At 39.9% G+C, this 27,386-nt stretch overlaps 2 protein-coding genes across 2 annotated transcripts in view; one reads left to right on the forward strand and one right to left on the reverse strand.

The window, feature by feature from the left end:
- The first annotated feature begins 326 nt into the window (after positions 1-326).
- On the forward strand, positions 327-11,753 carry tgs1 (trimethylguanosine synthase 1). The gene is made up of 16 exons (XM_074652225.1): positions 327-440; positions 574-681; positions 809-876; positions 1,003-1,133; positions 1,264-1,351; positions 1,450-1,527; positions 1,862-2,416; positions 3,737-3,857; positions 5,306-5,392; positions 5,605-5,755; positions 6,435-6,792; positions 6,910-7,077; positions 7,423-7,569; positions 8,080-8,296; positions 9,540-9,618; positions 10,723-11,753. Exons 1-16 carry the CDS (start codon positions 409-411, stop codon positions 10,834-10,836), a joined length of 2,502 nt encoding a protein of 833 aa, XP_074508326.1. The 5' UTR covers positions 327-408; the 3' UTR covers positions 10,837-11,753.
- Positions 11,754-11,923: 170 nt separating this feature from the next.
- Positions 11,924-27,386, reverse strand: part of LOC141777713 (junctophilin-1-like) — a 51,391-nt gene continuing 35,928 nt past the window's right edge. Inside the window, exon 7 of the mRNA XM_074652227.1 lies at positions 11,924-11,942. The gene's annotated coding sequence lies outside the window, so the exon portion shown is untranslated. The remainder of the gene's footprint in view (positions 11,943-27,386) is intronic.

The following is a 27,386-nucleotide window of genomic DNA, read 5'->3' on the forward strand; positions in this document are numbered from 1 at the left end:
AAATATATACGTATATCAATATATAGCAAATATCATATATATATACATATATATATATGTATATATATATATATGTATATAATAAGAAAATGATATAAATATATATAATATTTGCTATTTATTGATACATATATATATATATATATAGCAAATATTATATATATATAATATTTGCTATATATATATATGTCGCTATATATATATTGCTCTATATATATATAGAGCAATATATATATATAGCAATATATATATGAAAAGTTTGGGAACCCCTGGATTAGTATACTACACTTCTACACTTTTATTCTGAAAAGACATGACCGGAAGTTTCAATGTTGTCGCTTCCACGCTGCTGGCGGGCGGAACAACCGGAGTGTGTTGTTGAGGTGTTGAGGTGAGCGAGGTGAAGCCATGCTGGTCCTGGTCCTGGTCCTGACTCAGAGGTGAACAGTAGCCAGTAGTAGTTGTGTGTGTGTGTGTGTGTGTGTTTGTGTGTGTGAACGTATGTGCTCGTGCTGCTGTGTGCGTGCCTGAGTCTCAGTGATCTGACATCATGATGCTGCTGGAGAGGAGCAGGGTGAAGCTGGTGGCGGAGATCTTCTTCAGCAGGAGACTCTCATCATCCCAGGAGGAGGAGGAGGAGGAGCAGAGGATCCACTGCCGCTGCTCCAGAGCCTTCGTGCAGTAAGCCTCTCATAACAGTTAGTTACTGACAGACAGTTATACTGTGATGATCAACACGTGTTTCTGTAGAATGAAGCTGTGGAGGTCTTCATCAGCTGCTTCATGTTTGTCTTCTGACTCTGTCCAGGGATCGAGAGCTGTATCGCTCTGATAATAGATGGCTCCCTTTTGATCTGGCAGACTCTGCAGACCAAGGTGTGTGGTACATGCTGGGTTGGCTGGGATCAGTCAGAATACACACACACACACACACACACACACACACACACACATTGCCTAAAAGATAGTCCATTTGAAACAACATTTTCCCTCAACTCACAGAAGCAGGTGATGAAGAGGAGGACGAAGGAGAGGAGGAGGAGGAGGAGGAGGTGCTGGATGAAGAGGCTCAGATGATGGCCAGCATGGGTCTGCCTCTGGCCTTTTTCAGCTCCTCTGACCAGAGGAGAGCAGTAAGTCACACCTGATGCTGGATCTTCCTTTCAGCATCATGTCTGTGTGGTGTTCCTCCTATGAAATAGATGTAAACTCAAATGTCTGGAGCACTTCCTGCTGCTGAATGAACCTGTGTTTTGGTGACAGGCGAGGAGGTCAAACAGGAAGCCTGCCACATACAGGGCAGAATCAGCTGAAGAGGAGGAAGAATGTCTACAGACAAAAGACAACAAAGGTAAGACTGTTAACTTATTGTAATTCTGGTTATTTACACATTATTATGTGCTTAGTGTTGTGATGCTATTTGACTCTGCTTTGTGCTTTTTGACCTAGTTGATGAGAAGGAAGGTTGTGATCCACCAGAGGAAGGAACAGGAGGGACCCAAGCTGCTGGCTGGGAATCCTACTGGGGTAAAATGGACATGAACATTACCCAATTAAATTACATGTTTTCCCTTATTGGACTATATCAAATGTGTAGATATGTTTCTAACATTGTATGTACTGTATATTTAACAATATAAATTATGATAAAGCTAATTGAATGCCCAGTGAGAATGACATCCTCTAATAAGACAGCAAACTAATATAGTGTCTTGTTTTGCATCAGGCACACATACATCCTCAGAACCTCCTCACGTAAACGATCAGACAGTTTCACATGCCTGTCTCACTAAGATACAAGAATGTAACTTGTGTCACATGATACCAGGTGGACAAACTGTTTCCTCTGTGTCTCCTGTAGCTCAACAGGGTGAAGCTCTGCTGTGGAGCAGCTGGCTGGAGAAACATCCAGAGACTGATCCAGGAACAGTGACTGCTCCTTGGGATGACCCAGACTCAAAGGCTGAATGGGACAAACATGCTGCAGAGACTTACTACTACTACTGGGAGCAGTACTCCTACTGGTCAGCACAGGGCTGGACCACTGACCAGTCTGTCTGTAATGGGGACGCTGATGGAGGAGCAGCAGCAGCAGCAGGGGGGATGGACAGAGACCTGGAGACACACCCAGAGGAACAGAGGGATGGACAGACTGGGGCTGAGAGCCAACAGACAGAAGAAGAAGAAGAAGAAGAAGTAGTGTCTCTTCATGATGACGTGGAGGTTTTGAATGATCTGTTTGGACAGAGCTGCTCGGTAGAAGCAGGTGGGACGTCTGACAGACAGCGCAGGAGTGTGGCTGATATCAGAGAGCAGTCAGAGACGGAGCTCTGTGGCTCCGATGAGCCTTCTGATGGTGGGAATGATCGCAAGAGAACTGCTGCCTCCTCACAGCAGAACACCGCTGGACATACAGGTAATAATAACTGAATGCATATGTGTGTACAGTTCCAAGAATTACTAAGTGATTTCTTTTTTTGCATAAATTAGTCATAAAATGTGGTCTGAGATTCTTCAAGGTCACAATAATGAACAAGCTACATCTGCTTGAAATAGTAACATTAAAACAGTTACATGTTTTGGTGTATTTATTGAATAATTTGCTTAAACATTCAAAGTCAGGTTGGAAGAAGAAAGTGAACCCTTAGTTTTAGTTACTAGTTAAACCTTATTTTACAACCAGATGTTTCCTGCATGTGTTAATCACATCTCTATCAGCCATGAGGAATGTTAGACCATTTCCCAAATACAAAACTGTTTGTTGTATTTCAGGAATGTCTTTAATGAATGGCTCTCTTCAGTTCAGGTCACCAAATCCCAATTGATTTGAGGCCGGGCTTGACCTTAACCGTTCTGAAACATCACTTTTCTTATGTATGTCTAAGCCATTTTGTAGTTAATTTTTTTACATTGTGTTTAAGGGCATTTTTGTGTCACATCTCCCAACTTCTTAAGCATCAGAGGACCGACAGCTACCCTGAAACTTAAACTTGTAAAAATGATTTTCATATGTATGAGTGCATTGCTTTCTCAATGAGTAATGGTTGTTCAGACTTTAAAATATCAGTAAGTTAGAATCTATGGCCCCGACACCATGGCTCTGAATCATCAGCAGCCTGACCGTGTTGCTAAATCCACGACGCTGTCCGTGGTGCTGAAGGAGCAGACTGAGTCTCGCCCTTCTGTCAGTTTTGTCTTGGATCTATAATATTCTCTAAACTATACAGCTGTAAAAAAATACAGACCCAAAACAGTTGTTCACGGGGCGATTTGCTCGTCCATCCCCCCTGTTGAAAATGAACAAAATCACCTATTGAATTCAAGCTTGATGTTATGGTCGGCTATTAGTTTGCTTTATTACATCCAAACAAAGTGCAACAAAATATAGTCTTTTCTTTCAGATTTTCTCATAACATGGTTTCATTAATGAAATAGTATATCCACGTTGCCAATTTGACATGTACAATGTCATCAATTTATTTGAAGGGAGAACCTCCATGGTGCCCTCTCATGAGCACCATTGTCGCCTATATTTTCTTATTGCTCAGACATAAAAAGCATCCTCAGTGACTTTGAGATATTTAGACAAGTCCTTAACTGTAATCAGAAGGTTCTCTTTAACCTTTTTTTGAAACTTTTTTCATCTGAAGTACTCTGAAAAAGTACTCTGGAATGATGCTAATTCATTTAATGTGTATTTTGTGGGGAGTTAAATATGGTGTATATTTTGACTCAGATTCCCAGCAGGCCGCTGGCAGGCCTGACAGACCGCATGGCTCAAGGAATAAGATGTCAGGTAGAGAAGATGATGACGATGATGACAAACTCCCAGGAGGACGTGCTAAAGTCAAACGCAGGCGAGTTTCTATTATATGTGTATTGAATGTCAAGAACTTCTGAGCAACTTTTAATGAGGAACGGGTTTGTTCATCAATTTTTTCTTGTAGACAAACTAGCTTGTGTTTTTGTAGTACGAGTGCTTTGTACCACCTCACAAATACTGTAGGTGTCGTGTTTTGTGAGAATTGGAGTCTTGTTTGAGTCTCATCAGAGTCTGATGGTCTTCTTTATGTGCTTGTGGTAGAAAATCCAGACCATCGTCTCTTCAAGGACCTTAACATACTCCCCTCTGGTCAGATACAGGTTTCTGAAAATTTGTTGCAAAAAAAACAGTATCCCCAAACGCAATAACCACTCTTAAATCTAATATACTATAAACTGCTTGTTGGTTCCACGCACAGCCGAGCACTTCAGCTCCTCCTTATTTTTATTTGTTACAGTTTTATGGACTTTTACCTTACTTTGTATTTCATAGTGTGAGGCAATAAAGATCTGAACTGAACTGAAGGTCAGTGGGTTCTGGCTAGTGGTGTGGTGGGTCACTCCCTCTCACTGTCTGATAGAGCCAGTCACACCAAGTGGGTTTACAATAGTGGTTAGTGTCCAGATTCAGATGACAAACATGTCTTTGTTGAGGAAACTGTTCAAATAATGTCAGTTAAAAAAAAAAAATCTTTGCACACTGATATTCATGAGAATATATGCACCCAATTTCACAAAAATTAAAGGTGCTCTATACGTTATCCAGAGCATTAATATATCATCATCAACTATTGTCTATGTAAAGATATAGAGGAGTAATGTCTACCTGAGCAGAGAACGAAGTCTCTCTCCCTCTGAGTGTATTGTAATCAGAACTTCTCTGTGCTCCGTTGACATAGCCGGTCGGTCACGCATGCTTGTGGTGCATGTCAGTGTATGTGAGCGTGCCCCAATGGCTAGCTCACGGCCGCCACTCTGCACAGCTCTCATACGGCGATTACGTCCCGACCGACGGCGTTGTCATGGAAGTGTAGCGCCCACCCTCTGTGGTTAGCTCTGCCAGAACTGTTGATGTTGTTTGCACTGCTAGTGCCGTTAGCACCATTAGCTGTTAGCCGCCGGCTCAGTCGTCACCATGGTGAGAGCTGTGCGGAGGCAATCCCTCAATCATAGATATGCTCTGAATTTGTAATTTAGCACCTTTAAGGTTGTGATGATCACGGCTTTATAGGGACATCATATGTTGAACTTAAGTAGTTATATCACCTTCGTGTTTTTGGTTGATTCCAAACTTCCACGAGATCCTCAGCTTGACACTTTTCTGATGTAGAAATTAAGTTCTCAAATGAAGAAAATGTTTGCAATAAGATATACAACAAAATAAACCTCCATAAGCAAATGTTTATCCTGCTAAAAAATAAAGAGTTGTAGATATGAAAATTAAAAATCGTATGTATGTAAATCTTGAATTCTTTGTTTGCAGTCATGAGCTGGACGTGGAGGAGAGCCCACAGATGACACCTGAGGAAGCCTGGAGTAAACTGGGACTCAAAAACAACCCAGAGCCTCTGTAAGTCTGGTTTCTTGTGGTTCTGCTTGCCTCTCGGTCGATCTAAAGCTCTGTTGTGCTTTATCTTTATCTTTTATTCGGATCTCCATTAGCTGTGGCTGAAGCCCAGCTATTCTTCCTGGAGTCCGCTCAAAGCACTGTGAACTCTTAGGCTACATTTCAGTACATAATCCCATTACAATCTTTACCATACTATTCTGTTTGTGTCTCAGGTTCGACAGCGTGTTGAGCTTTACAGGCGGTGCTGGTGAGAAGCGTCCGAGGCAGCGGTGGGCTAAGAGAGCGGTCCGCAGCGTCAACAAACACACCAGGTTCTCAGAGACGGGTGGAGGCATCACACAGATCAGCTCCTCCCTCTGCAAGGTAATACTGCCTGTGCACTGTTGAAAGGTTTACACTGTCTCTAACTACTGACTGGGCTCAGAGCAAGGGAGTTCTCCTTTGGAACGAGGTTCTGATCTGATTTCTTGGAATGGACTTATGGTTGCTAAAGTAATCTGTGCTGACTCACGTTGGACGTTACCAACCGGAGCTGCAGGTTCCCGTACATCCATCTACCCAAGGTGTTGGAGGCAACATTTCTCCATAGTTGTTCCACAACCAGCTGATTTCCAGTGAATAGAATCTGGTCAGTTTGATCCACTTCATTTAGCCGCCATTCAGAGCCGAATTTACTCAGGCCTTTGTGTCTGTTTTCAGGCTCATTCTGCCCCCACATGTATTGATCAAACAGGAACACCATACCAGAGTCACTGGCAGCGTTTCAGTTCCGTTTTCGGGTCGTCTGCCTGTCCGTCCGTACCATTTGGATATGGTCTATGACGGTCAGAAATGGAAAGAGTGGTGGTTTGATCACCGGTTCCTACTGTCTGCATGTTGAAGTGTCCTCGAGCGAGACACTTAACTCCGAGTCTCTCCCCGGGGCGGTTTACAGAATCTCACTGCTCCTAAGGATGGGTTAAATGCAGAGGTCAAATTTCATATATGTATCTGTATGTGACGAATGTAATAAAGTTAGTTTAATTAAATAAATGTTTCACAGGTGAAAAACTTCCTTGAAAAGACCCAGAGAGAGACCCAGCTGACCGGATGTGACCAGGGTGAGATGGGAGGAAGAAGGACACAGGAACCTGAGGACAAGCCTCCATTTCTGGGAGAAGTAACCGGAGGGGAAGAGAAAATGAAAAGTGCTGAGCAAGGAAATAAAGAGGCTGCAGAAGAAGATGAATCTAGTTGTCTGTACAGTTTAGATGTAGGGAGGATTCTGAACGTTGCTACTGGGACTGTGGACAGTGAGAGGGAGGAGGAGGAGGAGGAGGAGGAGGAGCAGCCTGGCAGACAGTTAAAATGTCTAGAAATTCCTGACTTTCTTATACCTGACGCACCTGAAGGCAACAGTGGTAAGCATAGCATCTGTCAAATGATTCTGATGGCATACGTTTGTATTTTTTAAATTGGTGCAGTCTAGTAATGAATAATGTGTGTGTTTGTGTGTGTGTGTGTGTGTGTGTGTGTAGAGTTGAGTGTGAAACCTGGAAAGAAGTCAAAGAAGAAGAAGAAGGGTAAGCGAGCGAGGAGGCAGCAGGTCCCAGCAGAGATGGCTGGCGAACCAGAGCTGGCTAAATACTGGGCCCAACGCTACAGACTCTTCTCTCGCTTCGATGAGGGCATCAGGCTGGACCGAGGTCAGTCTGCACTCTACTGATTAGTCCAGGGGTCAGCAACCTTTACTATCAAAAGAGACATTTTAGGCAAAGGAAAAAAATAAATCTGTCTGGAGCTGCAAAACATTTGAGCATTGTGATGAAGGTAACACAGTTTATAGTCTAAGTATATAGTATATAAGCCTAATGCAGTGAGGGCCAAAGTGCAAATGTACGACGGAGTATTAGGGCCATATTGAGGGGAAAAACATCTGAGATTTAAAAAAAAAAAAGTCATAATATTACGAGAAAAAAAGTTGTTTTTTCAGCCAACTTGACAATTCAGGAAATGCCGAACTTCTTCATTAACGTCGTCGTGTGTTTCAGAGGGCTGGTTCTCTGTGACGCCGGAGAGGATCGCCGAGCACATCGCCCTCAGGGTGGAGCACAGCTTCCCTGACTACCAGCTGGTCATAGACGCCTTCTGTGGTGTGGGAGGAAACGCCATTCAGTTCGCCCTCGCTGGAAAGAGAGGTAAGCCTGATGCGTGTCAGTGTGAGTGTGTTCTTGCCCCTCCGTTCACCTCTACCACTTCATAATATCAATGGTGACACCTTTTCTCATCAGTGTCATTTTGTCTGGTACTGACTTCTTTTAGGATGTACAGTTAGTCTTCAGGGCTCAGGCTTTATTTCATGAATGAAGTACTGAATGGTTAACATAACATAACAGACCAGAACAAGCAAATGGTAAATGGACTTGCATTTATATAAAATAAGTAAAGATTAAAGGGACAGTGTACCTCCTATGAAAATTTTCTTCAAAGCCCTGTGCTCTTCCTGGGGGCTTGGTATGAGCATGCAAACATTATGATGACTAATAATACTAAATAAAGGGGAGCACATATGATGAAAATAGAACAGGGCCCCTTGAGGAGTGTGAACAAAATAGTCCAGACTGACATTCGAGCCTCTGAAGTGCCCCCAGGTTTAATGTATCCCAGCAAGGTTAAAGACTGAGTCCTCGCTGTGTTCCTTCTCTCAGTCCTGGCCATCGATATCGACCCCGTGAAGTTGGACTTGGCGCGGCACAACGCTACGGTGTACGGCGTCGCCGACCGGATGGACTTCGTGCAAGGGGACTTCCTCCAGCTGGCACCCCGTCTCCGTGGCGATGTGGTCTTCCTGTCGCCACCGTGGGGAGGGCCAGACTACCTGACTGCTGACGTGTTTGACATCAAGACCATGATGCAGCCTGATGGATATCCTTTGATGTAGAGTCGGAGGGGGGGGGGAGTTACAGCCTTACTGACGCTGGTCTATCTGCTGTGGGAGGAGCGGCACAATGAGTGAGAATTCATGGAATAGGCTATCATCATATCGGTCTACCCTCGCATGTTTATTGTTTGTGTTTTAAAGTATGGGTCTGGTCCTATCTGCAAAGTAGTGGTAGTAGTATGAGTAGTAGTAGTAGTAGTAGTAGTTGCAGTAGTAGTGTGTGTGTGCACACACATTTTTGAGGATGGTCAGTGTTTCCGCCAGGTATGACATTAACTTTGCTGTTTATATTCTTCTCTCATTCTCGAGAGGATGACCTCCTGACCTTTCCTCTCACATCAACTAGACAAAACTTCCACTTGTACACATGAAATATCAACGTCTACTGGGCAGATTGATAGTGAACCCTTTTATTTTGGACACTCCATGAGCTCTCCTGTAGCACAGTCCTCTATACCACAGACTGTATATAAGAAGTGGACATAGCCACCGTGAGGTCACCCATTGGTTTATGACTTGTGGAGTTTTGCATTTTGGGCTGTCGCCATCTTTTTTGTAGTCAGAAGAGGAGCAATGCCTGACATGGGCCAGCGGCTAGCGCTAGCTTGGCTAACAAGGTTTATCTGTAATTCATGCTACCGTGATATTAATTGGAATGCTAATTTTGGCTAGCGAAGAAACATGCTGATAAAATGTACTTGCCGGAAAAAAATGAAAAGCCCACTCTTTAGAGTTTCTTGGTACAACCTAACGCTGAACAGCGCCGTGGTAGCGACCTGTCAATCACAAGGTAGCCCTGCCCTAAAGCATCCCCTGCTTTATGGTCTATTTGACTCTAAATAGGACCATCATTTACTAAATGAACATCATGCTGTATTGAAGAAGACTTGAAACTAGAGATTGAGACCATAAACTCATGTTTACAATATTTACTGAGGTAATAAATCAAGAGAGAAGTAGGCTCATTTTCTCATAGACTTCTATACAACCAGACTTCTTTTTGCAACCAGAGGAGTCGCCCCCTGCTGGCTGCTTGAAGAATGCAGGTTTTCGCACTTCAGCATTGGCTTCACTTCTCAGACCCGGAGGTTGCCCCTTGCTCTATACACCAGATATAACATCTGTATCTACTCTCCATTCAATCTGAAATGCAGCTTCAAATAGAAATGTTTAGACAGAGTGGATTGTGTTCATTAAATATTGTTTTTCATCCTTAACGGTCGACACATTTGAGATCTTCCGCCTGGCCAAACTGATATCAGACAACATAGTGTACTTCCTGCCTCGTAATGCTGACATGGATCAGGTCTGTATGTTCAGTCTTTATGTGTGTGGATGCATGAGTGGTTAACATCATTTAACATATGGAATACTGGGGTCCAAGCGCCTGGTGGAGCTCTGAGCTGACCTGGGCATCTGTTCTGTCACACTGTAAGACATTATTTGACCAAATTTAGTATGACAGCAGAACTCGGAAACTATTTAACTTAGGAACTTCAAATTTGGTATGATGGTTGAAATCTTTTGAAATTTTGTCCAAAAATGTTGATTTTTTTCGACTTCAATTTCGTTTCCGGAGTAGACCTCGAACTCTTGTCTTCTACTGACTTTATCCTGAGGAAGGTGAGCTAATAACAAGCTAGATTGTGCTCAATAGACTAATTCCATTAGCTCCAAAAGGGCAAAACCTTTGGCCCTACTTTAGTAGGGTTCAAGCGGTGTACGGGAGGTATGTGAGCCATGCTCACTTTTGCCTTGTTGAATTTGGTTTCATTTGGAGAATGTACTGGTACATTGTACCAGTAATGTGTCGGAGAGGCATATGAAATTCATTAGCTACTAACAAAACCTGCAGCACTTCTTGATACATTTTCACCAAATTTGGGATGGTGCATCTGGAGCAGATCGAGGATGGGTGTGCCAAATGTAGGGCTCATCTCCTGGTGAGTTATTGTGCTTCCAAAAATGACACTGAACAAACAAACGTAGTCATAGTCGTCCAAAAAAAAACAACTGCAAATTAATTAAAATTCTGAAATGCTTATTGACAATCAAGTTTCAGAAGATTCTAAATTTAATGTGCAGAAGTTGGTGTGGTCTACTAGAAGCAGCTGTGTGGTTTCCAAGATTTCTTTCTTCCTTGCTTCACAGTTTGGACTGCAGAACCCGTTTCAGAGCACATTTGGCGGAAAATATGATAATAATAATCTGAGCAAAAACAAACCGGGTTCTAACACCACAGGTGCTTGTTTACTACACCAGATCATTCAATAGTAGTCAGAACATTACTGAATGGATCTGCAACAACAACAACAACAACAACACAGCAATCTGTGTCTTTCCTTTCTATTCTGGTCTGGTGTAACATTATTAACCAACACCTGACTGATCATATGTCATCTCTCCACAGATCGCCTCTCTGGCCGGTCCAGGAGGGAAGGTGGAGGTGGAGCAGAACTTCCTCAACAACAAGCTGAAGACGGTGACTGCTTACTTTGGCAGCTTGATAAAGTCTGACAGCTAGTGACCCTGGTAAAGGCACGGACAAATGAGGATTTCTTCCTCCGCTACATGAGAGTGGAACAAAATGTATTTTTACTCTTTCTCTATTTCTACTAGGGTTCCATTCAATTTGACTTACTTTTCTGTATTTTTGTCATCACACTTTTGTCAAATATGCAAATTAGAAATATTTCAGACTGAATCTGATGATCACAAGTTACATTTTCTGACCACCCTGCATGATTGAGTTAAAGGAATACTTCACTCCCAAAATGATCATTAGTATATCATTTACTCACCCCGTGGTACCTTGAATTCTTTAAAAACTTTTCTCCAATTTTTCACCGTGGAGGCGTGAGAGAAAAACTAAGTTTTCTTCAAGAATTCGAGGTAACACGAGGTGAGTAATTGATATACAAATGGTCGTTTTGCTGGTGAATTATTCCTTTAAAACAGGTGTTTTTAGGTTTTATGAATCCTTAAGATTAAAGGGTCAGTGTGTAAGATTTGTCGGTATCTAGCAGTGAGGTTGCAGATTGCAAACACCTGAAACTTGTCGTGTAGGAGAACTAAGGTGGCCGACGCCAAAACGTGAATATCCCTATCTGGAGCCAGTGTTTGGTTTTGTCCGTTCTGGGCTACTGTAGAAACATGGCGACCGGCTCCGTGAAGAGGATCCGCTCCCTATGTAGCTACACATAGCTCAGTCTAAGGTGACGAAAACACAATTCTTATTTCCAAGTGTTTATACACTAATGAAAACATACTTATTTTAATATATCATATTTAATTTCTGCCATATAGATCCCCCTCATTGTTACACACTGGCCCTTTAAGTTAACACTTGGAAAAAGTGGAGTTATGAGAGTTTTACAAATAACAATTTTATTGTATCTTTTTTTATTGTAAATTAGAGCTAATAAAATCTTTTTCAGAATATTGTTTGTTTTCACCTTCATTTTTTTATATACAGTAACATTTCATTACACCATTTAGTTCAGCCAGTTAGACTGTTATGAGGTCACCATTCTCCTCCCCCCAATGCTAGCAGACCCCACTCCACACAGACTTTTATCTGTACAACCACCCCTTACATCTATGTCTCTCTTGTTTCTTGTTAACGTGTATCTGTAAAAACTACAAAAAAAAAAATACAGTTCAGGTGAATTGAAGATTTGGCTCCTCTTATATTCCTGAGTTGGAATATACTGTAAAAGAAATTCCTGAATCCAGATCATGATCCGGATCGCCACCAAAATCTAATGTATTGTTCATTGTGCCACACCCCACCCCTCCAAAGAAATGTCATTCAAATCCAACGCGGACTTTTGGAGTAATCCTGCTAACGGACAAACCAACGCCGGTGAAAACATAACCTCTTTCCTAAGCCTTCGGCCTTGGCGGAGGTAATAAAATATTTAATCACTTAAAACAATTAAACCCAGATATATGTCTACTTCACGAAACCCACATGTCAAACTCTAACAACCATATATTAAGTTCACCAGAATTCAGTCAGATTTTCTCTGCCCCCTTTAACTAAAGACTAAAAGGTGTATCCATGTTGATTCACAGGAAAATCCCTTTAACTCATACCACCACTGTTACTGACCCAGACTCCTTAGATCCATTATTTTAAATACATCAATCATAAATATCAGTCTGACTAAAGCAAATATCTATGGACCCAAATACAGACGACCCCCCTTCTTTTACACATTTCTCACATCATTGGGTAATTCGAAAAAGACGCTCCATAGAGACAATAAAGCAGTATATGGTGGGGTTCAGACTTGACGACAGTTGGAGTCTAAAGAATCCAACAGCAGAAGAATTTTCATATTTCTCACCATTACATCATTCATTCTCCCGCATTGACTTTTTCTCACCAGTAAATCTATCATCCTGGCACTGCCCACCTGTACAACAACTCTGGAAAGAGATCACCTATAAACTGTCCCTCATACTGAACTACAGGATCCCACTCTCCCCATCACTCTGCCTGTTAGGCGACCTATCATCAATCAAACCTCCTAACCACATTACAAAGTAGAACTTGCTCCTAAACTGGAAAGACAGGAAAAAACTAAATAATATGGATAGACCTCTTTACAGAACACAGAACAATGGAAAATCTAACTGCATCTATTAACCATCAAATACATCAGGTCCAAAAGGTTTGGGAGACAACCTTCACTGCATTACTCCTGGAAAAACATACACTTCACAACAATCTTTATTGTTTATTTTTTAAAATATATATATTTTTTTATTTGTCATTATGAATACAATTTCTGCTATTATTGTTTAACTAATGAACGATTGAATTAAGTGGTTTATTTATTTATTTATTACTATTTTTAATATGACTATTGTTATCATTGATATTATTATTATTATCAATGTTATTATTATTATTATCATTATATATATGGTTATTGTCACAGTTATTGTTACTACTATTACTATTATTATTATTATTAATATGTCATTATTCCCTTCCCTTCAGCTATTTCCAACATTAATTTATTTACTTGTTTATTTATTAATACTAACATACAACATTTGTAAACCATCTATTAACATTAAATAGATATATGGACCAGAAACTAATTATTAACCATTGACACAGTATTAACTATCTATCTAAATAATGTTTATAGATGCTTTAAAAAGTATTTATTAACCATTTAACAAGTTATTATAATCATCAGTTACAACTTTATATTAACCATCCAAATAATCTTTAAAGACGGTTTACAAACCAAATATTAACCATCAACAAAGTGTTACAAATATCTATCTATGTAATGTTTATAGATGTTTTACAGACAATTTCATAAAGGTTTACAATAATATCTTAATCATTAACACATATAAACATTGTAAGAGGCGATACATTCTGAAATCTTGAGCTCCATAGGGTTTAATGGAGTTAACATTTTATTTTTGATATTATCTCCTCACTTTACACATTTTGCTGGGGCAGGTATCCAAGCAATAGGTGACAAATTACATGAGATGAAGACGGTTGTTCCAGCTCGGTCCAGTACGAATGTTTCCAATAGTGCTGTTTCTGATGTTTCTAGGGATTTTGTGCCTTTTCTGGAAAATAACAACTTCAGTTTTATAACCCACTCATATACTGACGTCTCTTCTCTTCATCCGTATGGTTAGGATTTTGAAGATATTATTGTAACTGAAGCATTTCTTGACAGATTCCTCTCCTCGTCTTATGGGTTTTCTTTTCAGCCACCAGAGGGCAACATGACATCCATGTTTCCTCTTCACCATCCTGAACCCACACACCATCTGTACTTCCTCTACCCTTCCTCTGCATCCACAGGTAGGTTTCTATGAACAACATCATGTAATGCAGCCAAGCATTGCTCAACAACTACAGTCAATCATTTCAATAGCACATATGGAGGAAATGTGTATAACATGATGCACAAGATGTCTAGAATATGTCATTTAATGCCGTAACTACATGGTATTATAACCTGAAACAAGTCAAAGCAAGTTGTTTTTTATATTATTTTGACATTTGCTCACTTACCTTTTAGTTCTTCATTGTATTTGCACAGTAACAAATAAATAAAACATAATAGGTCACATGATAACAACTACATCTTTACAATTTCCCGGGGGATAAATTAAATCAAATAAATAGAATTCAATTCAATTTCAGTTTAAAAAATCATCATTACTCTTTCAGATTGTGTTGCTTTCACTATTTCTCATTTTACCTTATTTTATTTTTATTTTCTTTATTGTATTATTACTGCACAGTTTCTTTCAATATGAGTGTTATAAACATTATTGACGACCTTCTTGATGTTTGATGATGATGACTGAGAAATCATTAACATGACACTATGGGTGCTATATGTGTAAGAGTTGTTTGTCTGTGTGTGTGGCTGTTCTTGTCTGTGTGAAAAATAATTGCTGTTCATTTGACTGTCAGTTCAAATAAATAGGTATTCATATATGCAAACAAGTGATACGTCCATTTATGAGTAACTGTGGGAGTGGACATCAGGCTTCAGTCTTGCATCTTGTGAATTGGGTGAACTGACCCTTTAGTACGGAAGCCTTGAGAGGCAAAAATCTGGTGATCCCTTTTGTAAGTCTGATCTAAATTGTGTTCTCTCTTGTGTTTATGACTTAAAGCAGCAGTGGGTAGAAATGGAGCAAATATGATTTAAAAAAGTTATTTTAATAAAATGGTCACTGTATCCTGATAGGAGTTCATGAGACAGGTGATCGGAAATAAATCATGTTCCTCTGTGTCCTACGGTGCTCCTAATGGCATCTGCAAGATATCATAGACCAGAGGAAAACAACCAATCAGAGCTGATCTGGAGCCTGCCGTCTCCGAGCAGCTGTCAATCACTCGCAAAATACGATCAAACGCTTCAAACTAGGCAGCGCTGATCAAATATTCTGTTACTGTAATGCCTATTTCTCTCCTCAAATGTTTTCAGAAACATCTTGTAGTGTACTGTTTAGCTGTAAAATGAGAACGTTTGTGACCCGGCAGCCATGTTGATATCAGTTGAGGAAATACCAAGCACCGCCCACCAGCCGGAGCACAGCCAATAGGAACGCTCTCTCTCTGAAATTACCTGTGATTGGTCAAAGTCTCCCGTCACAGGCCAGATATTTTAAAGCCTGAAAACAGAGCCATGATGAGGTGCAGAAGTCTAGTTTTCCCTCAGAACACTTCAGTTACAAAATGCTTAAAGGTTATTATGGGGATTTTTTGCCCAATGATGCCAAAAATATTCTGCCTGCTGAAGGTTTAGGAACAGGTGAAAAAACATGGTTTTACCAGGATAATCTTTCTACGTTCCTTAATTTTGCATCTGTGAAACAGGTGAAAAAAAGGTTTGGCAGGTGAATTTTTTTTTTTTGTCAGGATAATTTTTCTTAATATGTTTCTCCATGCACTCTAAACACTATTTATCTATTGTGTGTTAGCAAGTTATGCAAATTAAAACTCAACTGGAAGAAAACATGAATGCTTTTAGTCTTATCTAGAACATGGGGTAGTGGTGCACTTCAGCCTCTTGTGGCCAAAATGAGTATTACAATAACAACCGCTTTTAAAAAAACGATCGTGACAATAAAAAAAAAAAAATTACCTGTCAATTTTTCCCCACCTCTTATCACAGATTAAAAAAAGTAACTTAGAAAAAAGATCCTGGCAAAACTTTTTTTAACCTGTTCTTAAGTCATGAACACAGGACAGAAAACTATTTAGATAATACTTAGAGAACAGATCACCAGACTTTTTTTTCTCACTTGCCTCTCAGAGCTTCCGTACTTTAGGCCTTGTCATTATTGTATTTAAATCACTGATTTGAGTTTGAAGTCATTTCAGTACTTTACTTTTCTGTGATCCCTCGTTCACCTGTCTTAATCTTGTTTTAAGCAGCATTAGCACATTGTAATGTTGTAAGTGCTATGTAAATAAAGTTTATACCACACGGTTACACTTTCAGATTGAATTTGCCTCGAGGACCACCCAGACCGAAAAAAAAAAATAAAAAATACAAAGACACACAAATGCTTGCACAGTTGTTGTACCCATAGTGATGATGACATGTTTGAATGGCTGACGACAGGACAGAAGAAGAAAAAGGATGTATAAGATAGATGAAAATATTCTAGGTGTCTGGCTGTTAATCTATTTTTGCAGACCACTTTATAAATAAAGTTATTACAGGGTGACGGAGGTACATAATCAGCTGCTCACTGCTGTCATTCATTAAGAGCCCTCTACGCTCCAGATATGATTACTACCCTTCACAGGAAGGTGTGTGTGTGTTCGAGTGTGTTGAATCAAGACACAAGATGAGGCAAAGAGACGGTGGCTCAGCTCCTGAGTAAATAAAAGAGACACAAATTGCTTGATTTGCCTGTAGGAAGCAACTAGGACTCAGATAATCACACTGTTATAACATTAGTGTTAAAACATGTTTTAATTTAAAAAAAAAAAAAATATTTGCCCAGTGATATGCTTGTATACACATATTTCACATATGGATAAAGAAAGAGTTATATGGAATGCATTTCATTCAATATTAAATAAATAGATACATGAATATTGCCTATGAAATAAACCCTGAAATAAATGAGGCAATACATACATAAAATTTAAATATATAAACGAATCAATAAAGTTCAATAAAAAAATAAATACAATTATTTTAAAAAGGATGTTTTTCAAAGGACCGCAGGGGTACACTAGCTAGCTCGCTAATTCTTGTGGCATTAAGAAATAAAATAAAAGTAATCCTCTAAAAAACACTTTTAAATAAAACTCTATTTATTTATTTATTTATAAATAATACATTTATATTTACTAAATTAACTTATTTATGTATTTATATTTACATGTATTTCTATATTTATTGCCTAATTTATTTATTACAGAATTTATTTTATAGCCATATTTATTTATTTCATAGGCATATTTATTTATTTATTTTTGTATTTATTTATTTAATATTGAATGAAATGGCATTCCATAGATTTACCGATGCTGCCTTTAAATGTTGTGTGAGCGTGTGTGAAGGTGTGAGTGCAGGAGGAGAAAGTAGTGGTGGTGGTGATGGGGCCATAGAGAGAAAGAGGGGGGGGGGATTATTTGTTCTCGAGTCATAACCACGAGAACAAATAGGAGCAAATGTGTAATTTTACAAAAAAATTATTTAAATGACTTGTTTACACGCCTACAAAAAGCAAGCTGACGTAGCTATGATGCGTAGAGGGGCGTATGTGTCCATAAGTCTGACAATATTTGTAACAGCCTACTATTAAAATGAAATAACAAGACAGCAGACTGGAAGCCTGTTCATACTCTGTATGAAAACAGTTAAGGCCATAAACTAAGCTAATTATATAAATAACTGGTCTTACTGGTGCATTCAAAACTATCTCTCTTGCAAACTCTCTTCAAATGAGCAAATGTTGAGCAGCCGTGCTCGCAAGTCACATTCATAGCAGACACCAAGCATGATTGGCTGGAAAGAGGTCCCGTGAGAAGAGACGTGTAAACACAGATGTAGGATTCATCCGGAAATGAATTAAAATGAGACTAAAACCAACAACTAATTGTTAGCATCACAAAATGGTCAAATTATGGTACATTACGGCACTTTTGGCATTATTGATTGTACATCGTACAGAGGGCAAAATTATCATACAAATATGATAATTATTGTACATCTGGCAACGCTGGAGAGTTGCAGCATTCATTCATAGATAAACTGAAACCAACACTGCACATTTACTACTACCTGACAACTTTACTGCAAATTTGCACTTGCTGCACACTGAGCTATTCCTTAAAGCAGCTGCTACACTACTCTTACATGCATCAAACTGTGTCAACAACATACAAATAATAGGAGTGAAACACCACGTTTGAATACAGGGAAATATACATTTATACAGAGAAAAAAGAGGAAAAATGATGCAATGCCCCCCTGGCCTTCATCTACAAAATGTCCCTCAGAAAGAGACGTCTGTAACCCAGTGGATAATTTTTTTTTGGAGGTGAATCAACTTCCCAGTATGAACACTCTAATAGCCCTTATTTAAATCCTAAAAGTTGTAAAATGCACGAATAGCCGAATCCAGAGTTATTTCCCTTCCTCTGTTCATGTGAATGAGACCCAGACCGAGGCTGGAGCGAGGGCTGGCAGGCGGAGTTAGCGAGCTGTGACGACAGAGTGACGGCTGTGACCCCGTGACTGAGCCATGTGACCGAGCCATGTGACCGAGTGGACGTTACTGCGTCTTCTTTTTGGGCCCAATGGATGCGGAAGATCGCTGGAAGATCTGGGTACTTTTCCACTCACAAGTAGAGCCATTTCGGCATCATGCGCCACTGAGCAACTTTCATAAGAATGAATGGGGCCCCGCCTCCAACGCTGTATCCAGTTCTCTTAATGCATCCATGTATGGAAACAGCTGGAAACAGGCTATTTTGTAAACACATGCCAACAACAACATCAGTGTATTTCTCTCGTGTGTTTTCGTGACTAAACGTAGTTTGGAGACCTCATCTGTATCTGTTCAAATATTTCATAAACAATCCCTTTTTCATTATTATAATAAGAAATTGAGTTGCATATATGAAATCACTGAGCCAGCTGCCATCTTAAGAGAGACATAGAAATAAGTCATACACATAAACATAATTTTTTAAAATGATACATACAATGAATATTGAAAATATAGTTTGTGGATTTAGCTTTTAGAAAAAATCAACCAAATGGAAATGTCCATTGAGTTTTGGAACATGTGAAACACTACCAATAAATCTTGGTGCTCCAGAGTGAGGTGCGAATCTTGATGTTTCCTTGGCTGAGCACATAGTCCTCCGGTCAGACCGGGCGACTCGCTCTCTGGTTGGTGAAAACCAATGCAAATGTTAACGTGTGTGGTATCCCACGGCAGAGAAGTGATGACCTGTGAAATAGGAGAGGGTGTGTGCATCGGGAGATGGTTGAGGTTTGACGCTGTCTCTCGTTTACATACCGGTGGCAGCCTGAAACCAGTGACGCTTGACCTTGGCGTTTCGCACACTGAAATACTGTACCTCCCAAACTGTAGAACATGGACTAAATTCACCCTGGAGCTCAGACTAGAGGCTTTCATACGGAGCAATAAATGACTGATCCCTCTCTCAAACGTCTGGGCTCGATTGTGCCAAGCAGGGAACACATCTGTGGCTGGGAGGCTGTGGTGGTTTCTGATGGTCAGGGGTCCTACGCATTGATAAGATTTCATAAATACTCGAGAATCAAGAAAATAATCAACAGATTAATCTGTAATGAAAATAATGGTCAGTTGCAGGTTTACTATAGAAAATATAATTTCATGCGCTTGCAAAAAATTGCTCCAAATTGATGCACAAATATAATTCTGTAATAGTGGAATGCAAAACCAGTACATGGAATCTGGTCATCTGGTCAAGATGGCGGTACATGTAGGCACAATGGCCAGTAACTCAGCATCCTGACTGGTCACTGTCGCCCTGCAAGGTGAAGCGGGTAGCCTATAGATAACGGATGTTTGGATATCATAGCCCATTACGGTAATGTGATTACTTCTTCCAGTAACAGTAGTGTAAGGGATTGCAAGTTCCATAACAACATTAACCTACAGATGCAAAGCCCCTGTCATCCTTTCAGGTTACAAGGGTCTAGCTGCAGAGCTCCAGGCTCAGGCACACCTCCTCCGTCTGACCCTTTCCGGTCCCGAGCTTGGAGAAGGACATGACATCTGAAATAGTGTACGCCAGAGACGATCATCAAGACATGATAACATGCGTTTATTAGTTTGAATAAGTCACCAACACCGAGGTACACCAATAAATACAACCTTAATACTTCAATATAACTGTAATTTATGAAGTTACGTAGCGTAGCGCAACGCAACGCAACGCAACGCAACGCAACGCAACGCAACGCAACGTAACGTAACGTAACAAACTTTATGAGTTTGCTAATGTTAGCTAACATTAGCGAGCTATGCTAATGCCGTTAGCAAACTAACGTTAACGTTAGCTAAAATGATTACATTAAGCTTTTTGCATTTTTTCCTGTCATAATTTCAGCTAACGTTAACGTTAACTTACTAACGACATTAGCATAACTAGCTAACGTTAGCTAACATTAGCAATCTCATAAGGTTAGTACAAGTTAATTGCTACTTAACGTTACGTTACTTAAGTTACAGTTGATAAGTTACAGTTATATCATATGGTACCATAGGGTTGCATAACTAACATTAGCTAGCTATGCTAATGCCGTTAGCAAACTAACGTTAACGTTAGCTAAAATTATTACATTAAGCTTTTTACATTTTCTTCCTGTCATCATTTCAGCTAATGTTTATCTTTATAAGTTACAGTTATATCTAAATATTAGGGTTGAATTGTTAACATTGGAAGGGCGGCACGGTGGTGCAGTGGTCGCCTCACAGCTAGAGGGCCGCTGATTCGAATCCAGCTTGGATATTTAGATATAACTGTAACTTATAAAGGGCTTGGGGCTCTTCTGTGTGGAGTTTGCATGTTCTCCCCAAGTTAGCGTGGGTGTTCTCCGGGTTCTACGGTTTCCTCCCACAGTCCAAAGACATACAGGTTAGGTTGATTGTTGACTCTAAATGTCCCGGAGATGTGAATGTGAGTATGAATGGTTGTCTGTCTCTATGTGTCAGCCCTGTGATAGTCTGGAGACCTGTCAAGGGTGTACCCCGCCTTCACCCAATGTCAGCTGGGATCGGCTCCAGCCCCCCGCCACCCCGCCCCCCACAGGACCCTGAATAGGATAAGTGGTTTCAGATAATGAATGAATGAATGTTTACCTTGGTGTTATTGGTGGAGGTCGTGTGGGATGGACGTGATACAACGTATTAAATATACGCTCAGTAGGCTACTTTATTTATTAACGATAAGCGCAATAAAACAATACACTGTGTAAAAGAACAGTGGTATGTAAACGCTATTTATTGATAAAGAAGTGCAATAAACACACATGATTTTCCACTATGGGTCCTGTCGATGGAGATGGGTCCCTGTGCCGGAGGTGCCCGAGCCTGGAGCGGGACGCTAATAAATTGGAACAATCAAGTACAAATCACAATCAGCCAGAAAGATGTCAGAGGACCTGAACACATCAGCTACCATGGCTTAAAAACAACGCACTTGAAAGAACTAAAGAAAATGGATAAAATGGACAGGCTTTGTTTTTATGAGGAACTATACATGAATTCAAAATGATGATGCTTAAATTACATAGAAGTGTCTTACACATGCCTAATTTGTATTTCTACAATTCATCTCAAACCTCTAAATTTATATTTTCTGTGAAAAAAACAAACCCTAATTGGACAGACTGTGCATAGTTGTCCCAGCACCACCATCAGAAGTCATATTAACTTTCTGTGTCGAAGCCCCCCCCCCCCATCTAAAACCTTCAAAAGTGTGCTGTAGTCTCTGGGCAGGCCAGCAGCTGTCAGACATCTGAACTATTTTGGTCATAGCGGAGCCGAGCCAACTTTCACACTTTAGTTACTTTTTTAGTTAGAGCATCTCTAATGGAACAGAACGCTGCATGCTGGGGGGCCAGATCAACTTAAGCAACAGGGAATGCCCCTCATTGTCCGACTACACTGGGTAAGACCGTCATGCTGTGATCATAAGGATTACATAGATTCATTACATTTTACTGCAGTGATTAGAACGTGATAGTGATAATGAATTCATCGTCGCTCGTGAAGTGAGTCTCGAAAAAGAATACACAACACATGATGTAAAATGTAAACCCGCTTTTTAATATATCTCCATAGAAACAACTGCCAAAAAAAACAAAAAAAACAAAAATGTTGTCATGATAACAATATGTGCACTGTATCACCAGCAACAGCCAAGATGAAAGTTGCATTCAGCAATCGAGCCAAATATTCAAAATACAGTCATGAACAGTTTTAGAAAAAAGGCTCTCAAAATGCCTTAAAAACCAAACACAATATACAGCGATGTAGAAATTCTATACAGAGACAAAAATAAAAGGTTGTCATTTTTTATTTCAGATCTCAGTCGTAAGAGATTGTCCTGTTGGGGCAGTAGAAACTATACTGTACAGATAGGTGTTGGAGCTCATTTCATACACATACGTATGTACATTAACAGCCCAGTCGCACAGCAGTTTGTGAAATAGTCACGAAATTTAATGTATTGATTCGTGTACATAGAAACAAATTTCACTCGCGACAGTCAGCACAAAATCAATTTCTATGTAATCGACGTAATCGTGAACCGGGAGAGAGCAGCGAACGCCACATAGGGAGGAGGTTGGGTCAGACGGGTGGGTCAAAAAAACGGGGTTCGTTTCCTGTGTGAAACCAGAAGTCAAAGTTGATTTATTTGTCACGTTATGGCACATCCGGTGTTATTTAAACCTGAACCGCGATCTTTTCCTTTTTTTAAAAATTTTTTTTTTTTGGGGCTTTTGCCTTTATTTGATCAAGACAGTGATAGTCATGAAAGTGGGAGAGAAAGGGCGTGACATGCAGCAAAGGGCCGAGGGTCGGATTCGAACCCCAGGCCGCTGCAGCAACTAACTAAGTAGTTTTGTTGCCTAAGCCTAACCAAGTCGATCTTTTCCTAAACCTAACTAAGTAGTTTTGTTGTCTAAGCCTAACCATGTCAATCTTTTCATAAACCTAACTAAGCAGTTTTGTTGCCTAAGCCTAACCAAGTCTATCTATTCCTAAACCTAACTAAGTAGTTTTATTTTGAAAAGACTGGAGCGGAAATAGACACGTGTGTCACGTGTTGCTGGAAATTTGCTGGAAAAGACACAAAAAAACGTTGTTGAAAGTCGTGATGAGCGTCACGAAAAAAAGGGAAATTGGTGTCGATGTACACAAATCAAATAGATTAAATGTCGTGACTATTTGACAAACTGCCGTGAGACTGTGTTGACATTAAAGGCTCCTCCTTGATTTGTAGGCACCTATTTCAGCCTAAACCCAGCTCCAGACAAACTGCTCTGATGAAATTAATGACCCAGGTTCAATTTCAAATTTGCTGCCAATTATTATTTTTAGCCCACAAAAAAACCTTCCTGATACATCCGAGACTCCCACCTTCTTTCCCGTTCTCCTCAGAAACAGCCTTTTATCAGACCAGCGCTGTTACCAATCCTCTCTTTCTTTCTCTAACAACAACCTTGTTTCCTCTCTAACATCAGACCTGACTGAGTAAAGCATGTTGTTAGTATTTTCTCTGCTTAAAACTGAACAACACCCACACTCCAGCAGAGGAATGGAAAGTTCATAACAAAATCACCTACGTCTTATTTATGAGGTACACGTGTTTGCGCCCACCACAGGCCTTCCTTGGGGGATTAGCTTATGATCGTCTACACCGATGAAGGCCGAGGGGAGGCCCAAACATGAGCGGGCGTTCAGGCTGATAATAGCACTGGATTAAAAAAAGCACAAGGGCTGTTTGATGTGTGCCTGTTGCGAGAATGACAAGATGATATACTGTATGGTCATTTGAAGGCCGTTACACTGCATATCAGTTAAAACTATGAGGCAGGATTTTAACATCTACGGACAGTTATTGGGACAATAATAATTTTATTATCTGTAGCGATAACCGTGAGTTAAACATGGAGCTAAACACGTTGTTGGATGGCAACCCTGTCTCCTACAAAAATAAACACGTGGTTAATGTAGTAAATTGAAACAAAACAAAACAAAAAAAGGGAACAAAACTTAGGTTCAGTAAAAAAAAACATCATGTTTGTTATGTTATTAATAAAATGTCAATCAATTGAAATATTTAATCACAATTAATCGCATGATCGTGTATAGCTAATCGCGATAAATCACAAATGAATCACATTTGTTCAAAATGTACCTTTAAGGGAGAATTTTCAAGTATTTAATACTCTTATCAACATGGGAGTGGACAAATATGTTTTCTTTATGCAAATGTATATATACAGTATATCATGACATGGTTGGTACCAATGGACTAACTAGGTTTTCTAGTTTCATATGATACCAGTATCTTCACTCTAGCTTTAAAACTGAGCCCGCTACAACCTAAAAATCACAAGTTGCGTTAATGCATTAACAAAATTAGTGGCGTTAAAATGAATTTGCGTTAACGCGTTATTATCGCATTAACTTTGACAGCCCTAGTTACTAAGATACGCACCTAAATCAAAATAAGTCAACGCTGACTTTTAGCTTCACACGGAATGAAAGTCCTGTGTTTGTTTTACGCAGACTTCCGCGGACTAGCATTACAAACGTATTTGTGATCTGTCAAAAACAATCTGCGACAAAATGTAATTCACAATGCAGTTTTGTTATATGGGAACATAATATTTAGGAGACGGGGCCGCGGATAGTGTCATACATATAAATGCATTTGCTGGAGAGTGGGTCTGATACAGTTTTGAGATCAGAGTTTCCAGCCCGTTCTCACTTCCAACTTGTCAAATACGGCAGCTTGGTCAGTGGCCCTACGCGTCAAACTATGATGCTCTATTGCGTCGCTTATGTAACATAGTCTACTTAATTACTTAACAAAGATACTTATCCTTTTCCTAAACTTAACCCAGTATTTTTGTTGCCTAAACCTAACCAGGTTGTTTCCTGTGAACATGAAAGTTTATTTTGAAAAGACAATTTATTCATGTAACAAGCAGAAATTGACATATGCTAAACTGGGGTACCGAGTTCGTCATAGTTTGACGCGTAGGGGCCACTGACTAAGCTGCCAGATTTGACGAGTTGGGAGTGAGGAGATGTTGGACTTTCATACCTCTTGCATGTGAACTACGTGCTGCTTAATGATGCTGACTCATTTCACCTACTTCATACCTGTAAGCCCAAGAGATCTTGTTCCAGTTATTAACAATAGCACAGCACCATTCACAAGAGCCACACAACTTCAGACACTGAAGCACTACACGGTCTTCCACTACAGTCTTTGCCATAAAGTCTGCACCTTATCTGACACCTCTGTTGCTTCCATTTACTGTAATCCCTTTCAAAGTAAAACAAGACAAAACACTTCCTCCTTTATGATCCATTTTCTTAAATACACGTGTGATATAAATATCTATATTTATAGACCATTTCCCAATGAATGGCTTTTCATTCATTCACTGAAAGGTCTCTTCCTGGTGATAAGTCACTGCAAAGTGGAAACCAGCTTTGATGAAAAGCTCTCAACTGGGAATTCTCAGTCCCAGACCCTCAAACTGGGGAAAAGAAAATCTCTTAAATGTTTACCAAACTTATATTGAGGAAAATCAAGATTTGCAAAAAGCTCCAATACACCACTTATTCAGTGAAAGTTATCTATGTAGGATGTGTTTTTGTGTCACATGATATTTAAGACCTCATCATTGTATAGCTAGAGGGTCCACCCTGCCTTAAGACGGCAGACGCCGCTTTGTTGTACGTATCATAACAACGTTTTTTTATATTCGCCGTCCTCGGTCTTCCTGTTTCCCTTTTTGAATGATAAACAGACTACCGCCACCTGCTGGTGTGGAGAGTTATTTCCTCTCACGAAGGCGCAGAATGTACGTGGTGTAGTCTTTGCGGTGTGTTCGAATGCAACTTTTTGACCAAGACCAAGGCGACGTGAGACGACTCAGAGTTCCGCCTTCGTAGCCGCTAGTTCTTTGATGTCGGGTTGGTGGGTCTGGGCCTTTAAGTTACTCTTACTCTCATTAGGATGGGACACTGGATATCTACTACTGGTACAATACGTTGAATATATTAATATTTGTTCTAACCGATATCTCTGGCTAATCTTTGGTGATATGGCTGAAGTGTATGAAGATGATATTTTCAGTTATGTTATATACTCTGAACTATTTCCACTATTATAACAAGCCTGGATGAGCACGCTGATCATACGCCATGTATCAGTCAACTGTGTTATTATCAACGAAACAAAATGAAGCTATTTTTCCTGCAGATAGTGGACAGCGCTATATTCCCAGTGACGGAATTAAGAAGACGCATGTCAGTGGTGTTTCTGATCAACCCGTACTCACTCCCAGCATTGTCAAATACCGGCGCTTGGTCAGTGGCCCTCGGCGCCCTTTAGTGTCAGTATGACACGCACTGGGCTTTCAACTAACTCCAATGTAAATGTCTTCGTAGGGCGGGTGGGATTGGAGGTTGGATGGGTCAAACAAACACAGGACTTTCAACCAGTTGTTCATGTCCCGCGTGAAACCAAAAGTAAATGTTGACTTATTTAACCATAGTTTTGATACGTAACTTCTGTACTTTACTAATGCCAGTTCTGTAACAAACATACTTATTTTACATAACAAACGTACTTATTTTAACCCAAATCGCTGTCTTTTCCTAAACCTAACCAAGTGCTTTTGTTGCCTAAGCCTTACTTAGTAGTTTTGTTGCGTAAATAAACGAAGTAAGCTTACGTTGGACATTTATTTTGAAAGGATGCTACGCATGAAACGATAGGATAATCTTTCTAAATTCGTTAATTTTGCATCTTTGAAATAACCAAGCGTCGGTATTTGAAAAGTTGTGAATGAGAATGTGTTGTTGAAAGAATTGTTCTTTATTGTTTCATTGGGATCCTATAAACAAATGGGAATGGAGCTTTTTTATCAAGTTATCACTTTAAAAATGCACCGTGCAGCCTTGTTGGGACTGAGTTTGCAAACAAGTTTCACACACTGACTTTAACTTCTGCAATCCATTCCAAATTAAATTCTGTCTGACTGAATACGCACACTTTATACAGTATTTTAACTCTGACATCCAAACTAACGAAACACAACCAGCCAATATCTGCATGCTAAACTAGGCACCACAATCATATAATAACAAAAATAAGTGACGCTAAATCCAGTAATCTGGGTGGAAACAGATTTAAGACGTTTTTTTCTTCTCCTAACGTAAACTTAATTAAGAGTTCAAATATGCTATCTAAACCTTTCATCCAAATACATAAATATGTTCGACACGCCATCA

The sequence above is a fragment of the Sebastes fasciatus genome, chromosome 11 (assembly GCF_043250625.1).
Source record: "Sebastes fasciatus isolate fSebFas1 chromosome 11, fSebFas1.pri, whole genome shotgun sequence".
Classification (NCBI taxonomy): Eukaryota; Metazoa; Chordata; class Actinopteri; order Perciformes; family Sebastidae; genus Sebastes; species Sebastes fasciatus.